Source organism: Antennarius striatus, chromosome 1 (assembly GCF_040054535.1).
Source record: "Antennarius striatus isolate MH-2024 chromosome 1, ASM4005453v1, whole genome shotgun sequence".
Taxonomy (NCBI): domain Eukaryota; kingdom Metazoa; phylum Chordata; class Actinopteri; order Lophiiformes; family Antennariidae; genus Antennarius; species Antennarius striatus.
This window is the reverse complement of record NC_090776.1, coordinates 621,205-633,632: the sequence shown is the minus strand read 5'-3', so window position 1 is coordinate 633,632 and position 12,428 is coordinate 621,205. Positions and strand designations below refer to the sequence as shown.

At 46.4% G+C, this 12,428-nt stretch overlaps 2 protein-coding genes across 2 annotated transcripts; one reads left to right on the top strand and one right to left on the bottom strand.

The window, feature by feature from the left end:
- Nucleotides 1-5,353: 5,353 nt before the first annotated feature.
- On the top strand, nt 5,354-8,227 carry LOC137596868 (guanylyl cyclase-activating protein 2-like). Its single transcript, XM_068317651.1, has 4 exons — nt 5,354-5,551; nt 5,641-5,790; nt 7,854-7,962; nt 8,041-8,227. The coding sequence occupies exons 1-4, from the start codon at nt 5,354-5,356 to the stop codon at nt 8,166-8,168; spliced, it is 585 nt and encodes a 194-aa protein (XP_068173752.1). The 3' UTR covers nt 8,169-8,227.
- A 2,265-nt stretch (nt 8,228-10,492) lies between these two features.
- Nucleotides 10,493-11,800, bottom strand: LOC137595639 (carbohydrate sulfotransferase 1-like). Its single transcript, XM_068315856.1, has one exon. It carries the CDS (start codon nt 11,798-11,800, stop codon nt 10,493-10,495), a length of 1,308 nt encoding a protein of 435 aa, XP_068171957.1.
- Between the last annotated feature and the right edge of the window lie 628 nt (nt 11,801-12,428).

The following is a 12,428-nucleotide window of genomic DNA, read 5'->3' as shown; positions in this document are numbered from 1 at the left end:
TTCAATTAGAATAGGTGTTTGTGCTTGACAGGTGTACGCCGAACGCTGCCTGATCAATGCAGGTTTGAGAAATGTGAAAAAGAGTTCCAGAACATAAGTAAAAAAAGGAAAAACAAAGAGCATTGTGAAAAAGAGTTCCAGATAAAAGCAATGGAAACAACAGTATTTGAGAAAGGAAAAATGAAAGTTTTTGTTGTTTAGAATTTATTGACCGTTTTGTGAAGGAGAGCACACTCTGTGATATTATTTAAAGGAGCTTAAGACTAATTGAAAAGGTAAGTGGGAGTGTTGAATATAGTACTTTTCAATATGTACCTCCAGTGGTGTCGCTGTTGCACTGCTGCTCTCTGTGCCACCTGTGTGTTCTAATGCTGGAGCACTTCCGGTTCAGGTGTGTGTGAGATCGTTGTTATTGATGCTGTGTGTGTAGCTCCTGCTACAAGCTAATAAAAGCTCTGCTAAATAACAATATAACATACCCAAACCACAACATACTCGAACCTCAACATACCCAAACCCCATCATATCCCAACATACTTGTACCCCAATATACCAAACCCCAACATACCCAAACCCCACATACTCCAACATACCTGAACCCCAACATACCCGAACCCCAACATACCCAAACCCCACATACTCCAACATACCTGAACCCCAACATACCCGAACCCCAACATACTCGAACCTCAACATACCCAAACCCCATCATACCCCAACATACCTGAACCCCCACATACCTGAGCCCCAATATACCTGAACCCCAACATACCCGAACCCCAACATATCCGAACCCCAACATACCCCAACATACCTGAACCCCAATATACCCAAACCCCAACATACCCAAACCCCACATACTCCAACATACCTGAACCCCAACATACCCGAACCCCAACATACTCGAACCTCAACATACCCAAACCCCATCATACCCCAACATACCTGAACCCCCACATACCTGAGCCCCAATATACCTGAACCCCAACATACCCGAACCCCAACATATCCGAACCCCAACATACCCCAACATACCTGAACCCCAATATACCCAAACCCCAACATACCCAAACCCCATATACTCCAACATACCTGAACCCCAACATACCAAAACCCCAACGTACGCCAACATACCCGAACCCCAACATACCCGAACCCTAACATACCCAAACCCCAACGTACCCGAACCCCAACATACCCAAACCCCAACATACGCCAACATACCTGAACCCCAACATACCTGAACCCCAATATACCCGAACCCCAACATACCCGAACCCCAACATACCCCAACATACCTGAACCCCAATACAGGTAGTCGTCGACTTACGACCGCGATTGGGCCTGACAGATCGGTCGTAAATCGACTCGGTCATAAATCGACCCTTACGTAAAAATGCATTTTTTTTTCCTCGCCTATTGTGAAACACGAGGGAGCGGGGGGGGGGGTGGCATCTCTTTGATCATTTTCTCTAGATACCGTATCATACTGTTCCATATTTTTACGTTTGTCACGTTCAAGTCAAACAATCAACACCGTACTACAATACAATTAGTTTATTATGTAAAAAACATACAAAATGAAAAACGATGTAGTGTTGAAATACCAAAATGCAAAGACCGTAAAATACGTATACGTACTACAGTACTGTACTGTACTTTACAAACTTAGTGGCTGCTGGCATAACTGGTGCTTGGCTGGGGGTCGTCCGGATCATCAGCTGGGGCAGCGTGTGGGTTGGGGGGAGCGGGAGACCATCTTTTCATCATCATTGTGAGCTTTGTCTGAATTGTTCGTTTCTTTTTCTCCTCATAAATTTCACGATAAGGACAGAAAGCGTCGTTTGCCATCCGTTCAATCCTTGCAAATCTTTCTATGTTTGGGTCCATGTCTTCAAAGTGTGCACGGAGTTTATTTGACAGGGAAAAGCCTTCTGACAAGCCTTTGGTGGTGAACATTTTTTATGGTTCCTCCTCTTCTCTCTGCTTCTCTTCTCTCTTCTTCTTCCATTCTTTCTTCTTCCAGCGCGATCAGTTCTTCATTCGTAAGTTCTCCTGATTCTTTGTCTAATAGCAACTCCTCGATATCTTCCACTTCACACTCCAAGGAGAGGTTTTTTACCAGTTTCACTATTTTCTCCCGAATCTGATCAAGTTCTTCGTCACTTTCAAATCCAGCAGAAGAGTTCACGTAACGCTTGACACAGTTTTTCCATACGCCACTCATACATTTCTCCGTCACAGCCTCCCAAGCAGTAGCAATATTCTTGATACACTGTAGAATGTTGCACTGTTTCCAAAAATCTCGCAGCGATAGTTCTGGGTCTGCATCTATAGCAGTTATGGCTTGTGCAAAGGTGGTACGGAGATAGTTTGCCTTGAATGCAGCAGTTGAACCCTGATCCATGGGTTGGATAAGTGGAGTTGTATTGGGAGGCAGGAAAATCACCTTTACATCCGGATGGAGGTCAGATAAGTGAGGTGGACGTCCAGGTGCATTGTCGAGGAGCAGCAAAATCTTGAAAGGAATTCCGTTCTCCAAACAGTATTCTCACGCTTGAGGAATGAAACAATTGATAAACCAATCCTCAAACAATGCCTGGGTCATCCATGCCTTCCTGTTAGCACCATATGAAACTGGCAAAGTGTGCTTGTTTACATTCTTGAAGACACGCGGGTTTTCTGAGTGATAAATTAAGAAAGGCTTAAGCTTAAACCCTTTCACGTTCCCTGCGAGCAGCACAGTCAGCCTTAACTTAGAGGTTTTAAATCCCGGCATGCTTTTGACTTCCTAATGGATGTAAGTGCGTTCTGGCATTCGTTTCCAGAACAACCCAGTTTCATCAACATTGAAGATAAGTTCTAGAAGATACTCCTCTTCTGTAATCAGTTCGTCAAGACTGGCGACAAACTCACGCGCTCCTTTCTCGTCTGCACTCGCTGCTTCTCCGGTCACTCGAACGTTATGCAGCTGGAATCTCTTCTTGAATCTCCTGAACCACCCAGTACTAGCCACAAAATTTGGACTGTTGTCTTCTTCAGCACGTTCCTTCAAAGTCTGGAATAGACTTCTAGCCTCCGTCTGCACAGTACAAAGGCTTAATGGAGTCCGTTTTTGAATCTGATCTTCCATCCAAATGTACAGTAATTTTTCCATTTCGTGAATGTGCCCAGTGTGTTGTTTTGTAAATACTGTTGACTGGATAGATGCCGAACCTTTCACAGCTTCACGGATCCTATCTTTGTCTTTCAAAATTGTTGACACAGTAGAGTGTGATAACTTTAAGTCACGTGCGATCACATTCACTTTTTTTCCTCCTTCGTGCTGTTTTATCACCATCATTTTTGTGTCCAGATCGATGGACCGTCTTGCCTTCTTTGCAGCCTGAGAAGATGATGAAAACAATTTCCTCTTGCTAGACATCTTGGAGTTATACCTATACAGACAAGGAAGAAGTGTGCTGCACTGTGCTGGGCTGGGCTACTGATCTCACAGTGTGACTGAACAGCGTGTGTGCGGCGTGGTGACTGACGAGGGCACGGGAGTCTCAGAGCGTGAGTACTGTGGCTGGAGGGAATGCCCCGCCCTACCCGGACACTGCGGTCGTAAAGTCGGTCGGTCGTAAGTCGCATAGGTCGTAAGTCGACGACTACCTGTATACCCAAACCCCAACATACCCAAACCCCAACATACGCCAACATACCTGAACCCCAACATACCAAAACCCCAACATACGCCAACATACCCGAAACCCAACATACCTGAACCCTAACATACCCAAACCCCAACATACCCAAACCCCAACATGCACAAACCCCAACATACCCAAACCACAACATACCCAAACCACAACATACCCAAACACCAACATACCCCAACATACCTGTACCCCGATATTCCCAAACCCCAACATACCCAAACCCCACATATGCCAACATACCTTAACCCCAACATACCTGAACCCCAATATACCTGAACTCCAACATACCAGAACCCCAACATACCTGAACGCCAAAATACCTGAACCCCAACATACCCGAACCCCAACATACCTAAACCCCAACATACACAAACCCCAACATACCCAAACCCCAACATACGCCAACATACCCAAACCCCAATATACCCGAACCCCAACACACCCGCACCCCAACATACCCGAACCCCAACATACCCAAACCCCAACATACCTCAACCCCAACATACCCAAACCACAACATACGCCAACATACCTGAACCCCAATATACCTCAACCCCAATATACCTGAACCCCAATATACCTGAACCCCAATATACCTGAACCCCAATATACCCGAACCCCAATATACCTGAACCCCAATATCCCAAACCCCGACATACCTGAACCCCAACATACCTGAACCCTAATATACCCGAACCTCAACATACCTGAACCCCAACATACCTGTGGGCCTATTTTGCATGCCTGGTCAGAGTGGTCTCCTTCACCCCCGTGTGTTTAGCAAACATAATCTAATCACAAGAGTTTGATACGCCAATTCTAAATTAGCATTGCTAAGATGGTCTCAGCCTCTTAGCTTCTCTGCTTGAGCAGAAAACATCACTACAGCTGATTCAGGTCAGGAAGAGTTGGCAGATAGACGAACGCACCGGTGGACATGTTGGACCCTGAGACCTGCAGCAGTCAGCACGCCCCAGGCATTGCATAATCCAAAGAAATGGTAACATTAACATGCTAAAATGTTAAAAACAACTTAGTTGACATGACTAGCAGGTATCATTTTTAACCTATTAATAAGATCCCAGAGTTTGTGGAGACTTGAACTCAATATTTATATGTATATTTATCAAAAAAACAAGAAAGTAGGACCTGACCCTGAACTCAACTCTGGATCTGACCCTGGCCCCGAACCTGAACCCAACCCTGGATCTAACTCTAGACCCGACCCTGAACCCGATTCTGGACCTGATCCTTGACTCAATCCTGGACCCGACCCTGGATCCAGATCTGGATCTGGGTAGTACAGGTTCTTGTCTGTCCTATTTCTCCACCCTCTAGAAGGTTATTAGAAGTGGTTTCTACGATCTTCAAGGGACCTGATAGAAGCTAGCCTTCAGTGTGGAGGTGATGATGGTTCTGGTTTTTAGAGTCCTGCCTAAACCCACATGTGGGAGCTGATCTTATTAAGTGAGAAGGAAACCCCACCAAAGCATTACCAAAGTAATCCTTAGGCCACTAATCTTCTCCCGTAAAGTGGAGCGCTGGGTTTCCATTGGGTTATTAAAAGCACCTCAGAGTTTGACGCTCTTCCCCCCCACTGGGCAGTAAACCCAAAGCCTGCAGGACTATGCACTGTTAGGTCCCGACCAGGCATGGGGCAAACACAGCAAACAGAGAACAGCCAGGAAATTGATGTCAAAGCCCTTCAGGACATGTACAAGAGGTTGGTCCTGGAGTGCCCCAGCGGACTTCTGTTCCTACACGAGTTCAAGCGTTTCTTCGGCGTCGACCCGATGGGGGAAGCCTCAGATTATGCGGAGAACATGTTCCGAGCTTTTGACAAAAACGGGGTGAGAGACAACAACCTGTTGCAGCCTGCTATGTTGTGAGTCTTAACCAAAAGTTGTGACTCGGTGGCTGCGTCCATCCTCCCTTTCAGGACAACACCATTGATTTCCTGGAGTTTGTGGCGGCGCTGAATCTGGTTTTTCGGGGAAACCTGGAACACAAGCTGAGGTGGTCCTTCAAGGTGTACGACAAGGACAACAACGGCTACGTGGACAAAGATGAGCTCCACTCCATCATGGACGTAAGTCCACCGGCGTGGAGATACCCAAACAGGTTCATTTGAGGGGGTGCGGGGTGGAATAGGATTGGGGGTGGTGGGCATACAGAGGATAAGATTCAAACCCTTCAACTAGACAGAAAATGCAGAATGCTACCACACTGACAGATAAGGTAACGTTTTGGTAGTGCATTGATTATAGATTGGTAGTGTATTGGTGCTTTCAGAGTCATCAAGCCAGATGGATGGACAAGGAGGGGAGCCTGAATCAGGATCCCCCTCCCCCCAGTCCAACCCCCCTCAGTCAGACTAGGAAGGAAAGGTCACATGGGTCTGAGGGGTGAAAACTTGATGTGAGAGACGTTGCTGCATGCGACCAATCACAAACATGCAACAAACCGGCCCGAGACGCATATTTCAGAACGGAGGAGCAAACAATAATAATTAATAAATACGATCAATACAAATCAATAATCCAGGCAAACAGCAACACAGCTGCAGCTGCCAAACGGAGCAAGGATCTCTGGGAAAACATGGCCGACTGCGTCAATGAGGAAGTTAGTGCCATTATAATATTACTGCCCCACTATGATGCACTTGTGTGTCTGACTACAGTAACATGTGTGTGTTCATACATGTGTGTGTGAACCACATGTTTGGTTATGACATGTGATCGTAGCCCCGTGACTTTATGAACATCTCTACGTACTGTGTTCTTCACAGGTTTTCAGCATAGCCAACACAATACATTAAAGTACCGATCAATCAATCAATCAATCAATCAATCAATCAATCAATCAATCAATCAATCAATCAATCAATCAATCAATCAATCAATCAATCCACCAATCAATCAATCAATCAATCCATGATTTACTGAAACAAATCATTGATCAATGACATTCTATCTGTGTCTTGCTTGTAACCCGTCCAACGAGGGATTTCAGGACATCATAATAATGACCAACATCACTCAGAAATATATTAACTGTCTCAAAGACCCTCAGGTCAATGCACACTGTGGGGGGCTGTCAGCGCGGGGTTGGGGTGCGTTCCATTCCTGATGTGAGGCTCCAGCAGCTGACAGATGTAATGTAACCCCTCCCCCCAAAACCTCTACCTTTCTACAGTCATTGTTCAGCCAATCCCACCGGATTACAGCCATCCCTAAATATTCTCTCTGCCTGAGCGCTCTGCACACAAGCTGTGACCCGAGATCCACCGGGTTCTCAGGGAACGGACAGCCCGTTTTCAGGAGAACCGATTGGTCAGTAGGTGGGGCTGTTATACCTGCTGAGCTCTGATTGGTCAGTAGGTGGGGCTGTTATACCTGCTGAGCTCTGATTGGTCAGTAGGTGGGGCTGTTATACCAGCTGAGCTCTGATTGGTCAGTAGGTGGGGCTGTTATACCAGCTGAGCTCTGATTGGTCAGTAGGTGGGGCTGTTATACCTGCTGAGCTCTGACTGGTCAGTAGGTGGGGCTGTTATACCTGCTGAGCTCTGATTGGTCAGTAGGTGGGGCTGTTATACCTGCTGAACTCTAATCCTGAACTTATCCTACTCTAGAGCAGGTTAGGTGTTCAGCATAGGTTACCACGACAACGTAGCCCGATAGAAAGTCAGCCACCTTTATGGTACCGAAAAGCCAGTTTTAAACTTGAAGTTATCTGGCTAAACCGTAATCCAGGTTTATGGTACAGGCCTCTGTACTGACCCTCTTAGACTGACTCTCCTGGACTGACGTATTGGTTGCACTTTGTGAAGACTCAATGGAACAAATGTCTTTCAGTCTAAGGACTACATCAGGATGGAAACACAGCACCTTTGTGTCGTTGCCTGCCGGTACTTTTATTCTTCAGTTGATGCTTTTGTTGATAACAAAACACAAATAAAGTAAAAAGTCGTCTTCCTTCGTCTCTACATGAACAAAAGACTGTCCTCACAAGAAACTCTTCATTGGCTGCTGTCCTCCCTGCAGACGAGATGATTTGATTAATTGTTGGATTAAATTAGATGATGTTGGTTCTCTTTAGCAGCTCCTGGAACTCATTCTATTTGTTGCTGTCTGTCCCTCTGTCTCCATCCAGAGCATCGACCGGCTGAAGAAAGGCTGGAGGTCAGAAGCAGGAGCGTCCCAGCTCTCGGTGGAGGAGGTTGTGGATCGCCTGCTGGCGGCCGTAGACAGCGATGGAGACGGTACGCAACGGTTTCCCTCTGACAGAAGTGACCTGGAGTCACTCCAGACGTTAATCCGGCGTCTACGTCTGTCCGCAGGTCACATCAGCCTGGAGGAGTTCCTCAAAGGGGCCCAGCAGGACCCCTGGGTGCTCAGCATGTTGAAGCTGGACCTGGACCCTGCTGGATGGGTGCTGGACCAGAGGAGGAGGAGTGCACACTTCTGAACCCACGATCTGAGCCGTCCTACGGACAAACGCATGAAGACGCGGAGACGTGAGCTGTGGCGGACGGAAGCTGAGGAGGGACAATCTTTTGTCTGGAATCACAGCTTCACAGCAGGAGACCAAGACTGGCTTCAGTCTCTGAGTCCAGAACGCTTGAAGCTACGTGGGCTAATGTGTGTTCTGTTCACACCCAATGAAACGCTGCTAAAGCAACGACTGACACGTTCACATGTGTTTGTTTAGTCCGGAGCCTGTTGTTGTGACCTGTGACGGATTCTAATGTGTTTCTACTGGTCGTTTCTACTGGTTGATGGAGGAAGTTGTTCGTCTTCAGGTTTTGGGTCACGATTCATCCTCTGAGGGAAATGTAAGGTTTAACCCATCACCAATAAAACCAGTCGGTCACGTCTGTTCGTCACGTTGTTCCAGAGGAAAGACACGCCCCAGACACGCCACCAGGTCATCACAGATCCCCCCTCTGCCTTATGGGTAATCTACATTCACAGATTCACCAATTTCACTTGTTTTCTGTGACGTGAGAAGAACCTGGAGAACCTGGAGAAGGTTCTTCAGAATCTAAATCACACTTCTTTCCTGTTTGACCGCCAGCTTCCAGACAATATGGACAAAACAAGACGTGATGAAGAGGCAGACGTAGACAGACCTGCACCAAACAGGTTGAACTGAACAAACAGAACTACAGTTTGTATCTCTGACAGGACGTTTGTGTGAAATAATGGAAGTGTTGCTACTAGACTGAACAACCTGAAAAAATATGAAGAGACCACAATGGACGTGACAGACTGTTGAAATGTGTGTGTGTGTGTTTCCAGTCCACTGACTGTGTGTGACAGACATCAGACTATCACACAATCTGTCGGGTGTGTGGCCTGAATTCTTCTGTTCTGGTGATGGAATCTGCAGGGAGCTCAAATGTCCTACAGTTACGTTCTGGATCCAGCCCAACACTTCAGTTCTGCTGATGGCCATCACATCGATCATGGGTATGAGGTTCTGATCATACAGCTTGGGTCAAACATGCAAAGAATATTTATTTATCTCCTGTCACCAAAGACGTGCACATCTGGTAAAAAGACCAAAGATGTAGTTCCCTGAGCAACAGCTAAAGGCAAAATCTCCCCAGGGGGCCAACCCCGTCCTGAAGGGTCCACGATGTCAGATCCAGAACCAGAACAGAGACTATTAGATCGCTCAGAACCTGTACAAGGGCTGGTCTGTGCTACGTTCTCACCCTAACCCTTAAAACGGAGGGAAACGTTACTGAAACGCAGATTTCATTTGATGATCTTGAAGAAACACTCTTTCAGTCACTCGGTGGAATTTCTGTGAGGTTTATTGAGATTCATTCCAACACAACTTATGTCACACAATCGTGGAATACTTGTCATTGCACAGTACAAAGAGAGGAAGCATGAAGCCATGTTATTCGGTTTCCAACACCACAACGTTTGAGCCAATCAGGCAATAAAGAATTTGATAACACATTTAAAGATACGACAGCTCAGTTAACCCTTTTCAACAATTTACAGTGCAGCCTCGTTACTCTCGGTTAATGTGTTCCAGGAACCACATGCGAATAACAAATTCCGCGATAGAGCGACAAACTATCTTATTATTTATTACATTTTTAATTTAATATACTTTAGTAATCCCCGAAGGGAAATTAAGAGCACCCTCTGGTTAGTCAGAGAAATCCAATCACATGCATATGTTAGTGTGTACAGGCCCTGAACACACACACACACACACACACACACACACACACACACGCACACACACACACACACACACACACACACACACACACGGGGCCTGTACACATGCAGAGGGAGGTAAAGTGATGCGCAGCTCCTTTCTGGTGCACCCCAAATCAGCAACTTGTAAGGGGACGGTGCCTTGCTCAAGGGCGCCTTGGCAGTGCTCCGGAGGTGAGCTGACACCTCCCACTGTCAGCTCACCTCCGGGTTTTTATTTTTGGGCGGGAGCGGGAATCAAACAGCTGATCTCAGAACATTGGACGACCCGCTCTACCACTGAGCCACTGCCGCCCCAAATGGTAATTTATGGTAATTCAAACGTTTCTGAACCCCCCCCCCATGCTGATATTAAACCATCTGACGGAACAGAGCTCACTTCCGTCAGCCAATAGAATGTGCGTACGGTATACTCACTAAAACATTTTGAGATATTTGTAATCTAGATTGGAGGAACAACTTCTTTGTGTTCAAACCAACCTCTGATCTGCACCAAATCAAACGACAGAACCTGTTCGGTGCAGCTAACCATCAACAGTTCTTGCAGAATTACCTCAGCGGTGAAGCCAATTTCCCGACCAGAGAGATGGTCCCGTTTCTTAGCTCCTCCACTGATTTGACAATCTTGTATCCCAGCTGGTTGAGTAATTCCTGACAGACGTTCTGGGAGTGTCGCACCATATCATACGTCAGTTGGTACCGCCACTTCTCTGCAGTCATGGGTGAGTCCCTCAAGGTGCTGAACTTCTTCTTGTCTGTTAGCTCACTGCCATGAGTGCGTGCAAGTATTCTTTGTTCCACGTTTGTATCCATAGACAACCCCACAAACTCGTAGATCTCCTTGGTCTTTTGCAGGGTGTCTGTGGCCACGTCCTCGTAGCGAAGCAGCATGTACTTCCCTTTCAGCCAGTCGGGCTCCTTAACTGTAGTTGAAAGAGTATTTTGATAAGTTTCACAAATGCGTTGGATTGGATACAAGTTTATCGTATTTGGTGGGTGCCCTGTGGCCTTCCAAATATGCCAGTCACGAAAATGATCTTTGAACGTCTCAATCTGGGACGACAGGACACCACGTGGGTCTCTGACCAGGTGAATCACTTTGACGTTCAGCCTTGGGTCTTCCACGATCCACCGGATGTCGTCGATTCTCTTCACCCGGACAGATTTAATGACCACCTTTGGCCTTTTCTTGCACGCCTCTGTTGCTAAGGTCATGTTTAGAGGCCCACATTTACTGACGCAGCTTTCTTCATTCACATCCAGATCATTATAATGAAAGGCGTCACATACAGGTGGTTGGCACAGTGCTCGGCTCACCCCACGACGGAACAGTTCATTTCCTTTGGGTGTCGGCACTGGGTTTATGTAAGTCTGCAGGAAATGAAGGTCACAGTTGAACAGGCTAATCAAGAGGTCTCGACTGGCGCCCAAAAACGCACTGCGACCTGCAGTCGCTAGGAGTTGGGATGGTTCCATGGTGACCTGAACATGATAGAGAGGTTCAAACAGGTAGAACACCTCTTGGTGCTGGTTCAGCAGCTGGCCAACAAAGGAGGAGCCGGTACGGGTGGTGGCCAGGACCAGGACATGTGTTTTAGCCATTGTACCGTGAAAAGGGTTGAGGTTAGGGTTGAGGTTGGGGTTGAGGTTGGGGTTGGGGTGAGGGTAGTCATCATCGCCTTCGGTCTTCGGTGCTTTCCAATCGTATGCTGTCGTCTTATCCACCAGGGAATGGATCTGGTGGCTGCCCACCCACAACCGATGGATGGTCTTGGAGGTGTGAATACAGAAGGTCATGTAAATGATGGTGATGACGGCGATGGTCAGAAAAATTACCTTTTGCCAGGAATACAGCATGATTTGCCCACTTTGTGCAGCCCTGTGTCGGGTACTTCCTGTGAAAACAAAGTCACTGTGTTCTTTAAAAAATATTATATACTTGTTTTAGCCCACATTACACGCACATTATATATCGGGGGTATTCAATTTAAACCCATGGAGGTCCCGTTATAAAAATTTCCTTGTAGTAAAAGGTCCGAAACCAAGTCCAGTTTGTGTCTCATAGCCGGCCCCTATGTCCACTTTTTCATTTATTATCAATTTTCAATGCAAGATGTTTGAGTGCACAGCTAGCTCTTTGACCATAAATAAAAGTAGACCCAGGTGAATAAAAATAGATTGAAGAACACACAAACCTAATTAAAAATTAAGGGCAAAGAGCTGAATAATCCTCTTTCTCGTAAATTAAAGACGTCCCAGCCTAAAGAACTGAAGGCCTACACTTCAAGTAAAAAACATGACATGTTCAGAAAGCATGACTAAAAAGTGGCTCTTTCAGGGCAAAATGCAAACAGAACTTTCTTAAAGAGAGAAATGGACATGTGACTGGCCTGCTAGTCGTTTAAATTTCAGTTGGAATGGACTCAGTGCCATTCGGTAGGTGTTCATTGGTGAACCTGGAACGGTACTTGTTTTTGATAACGTT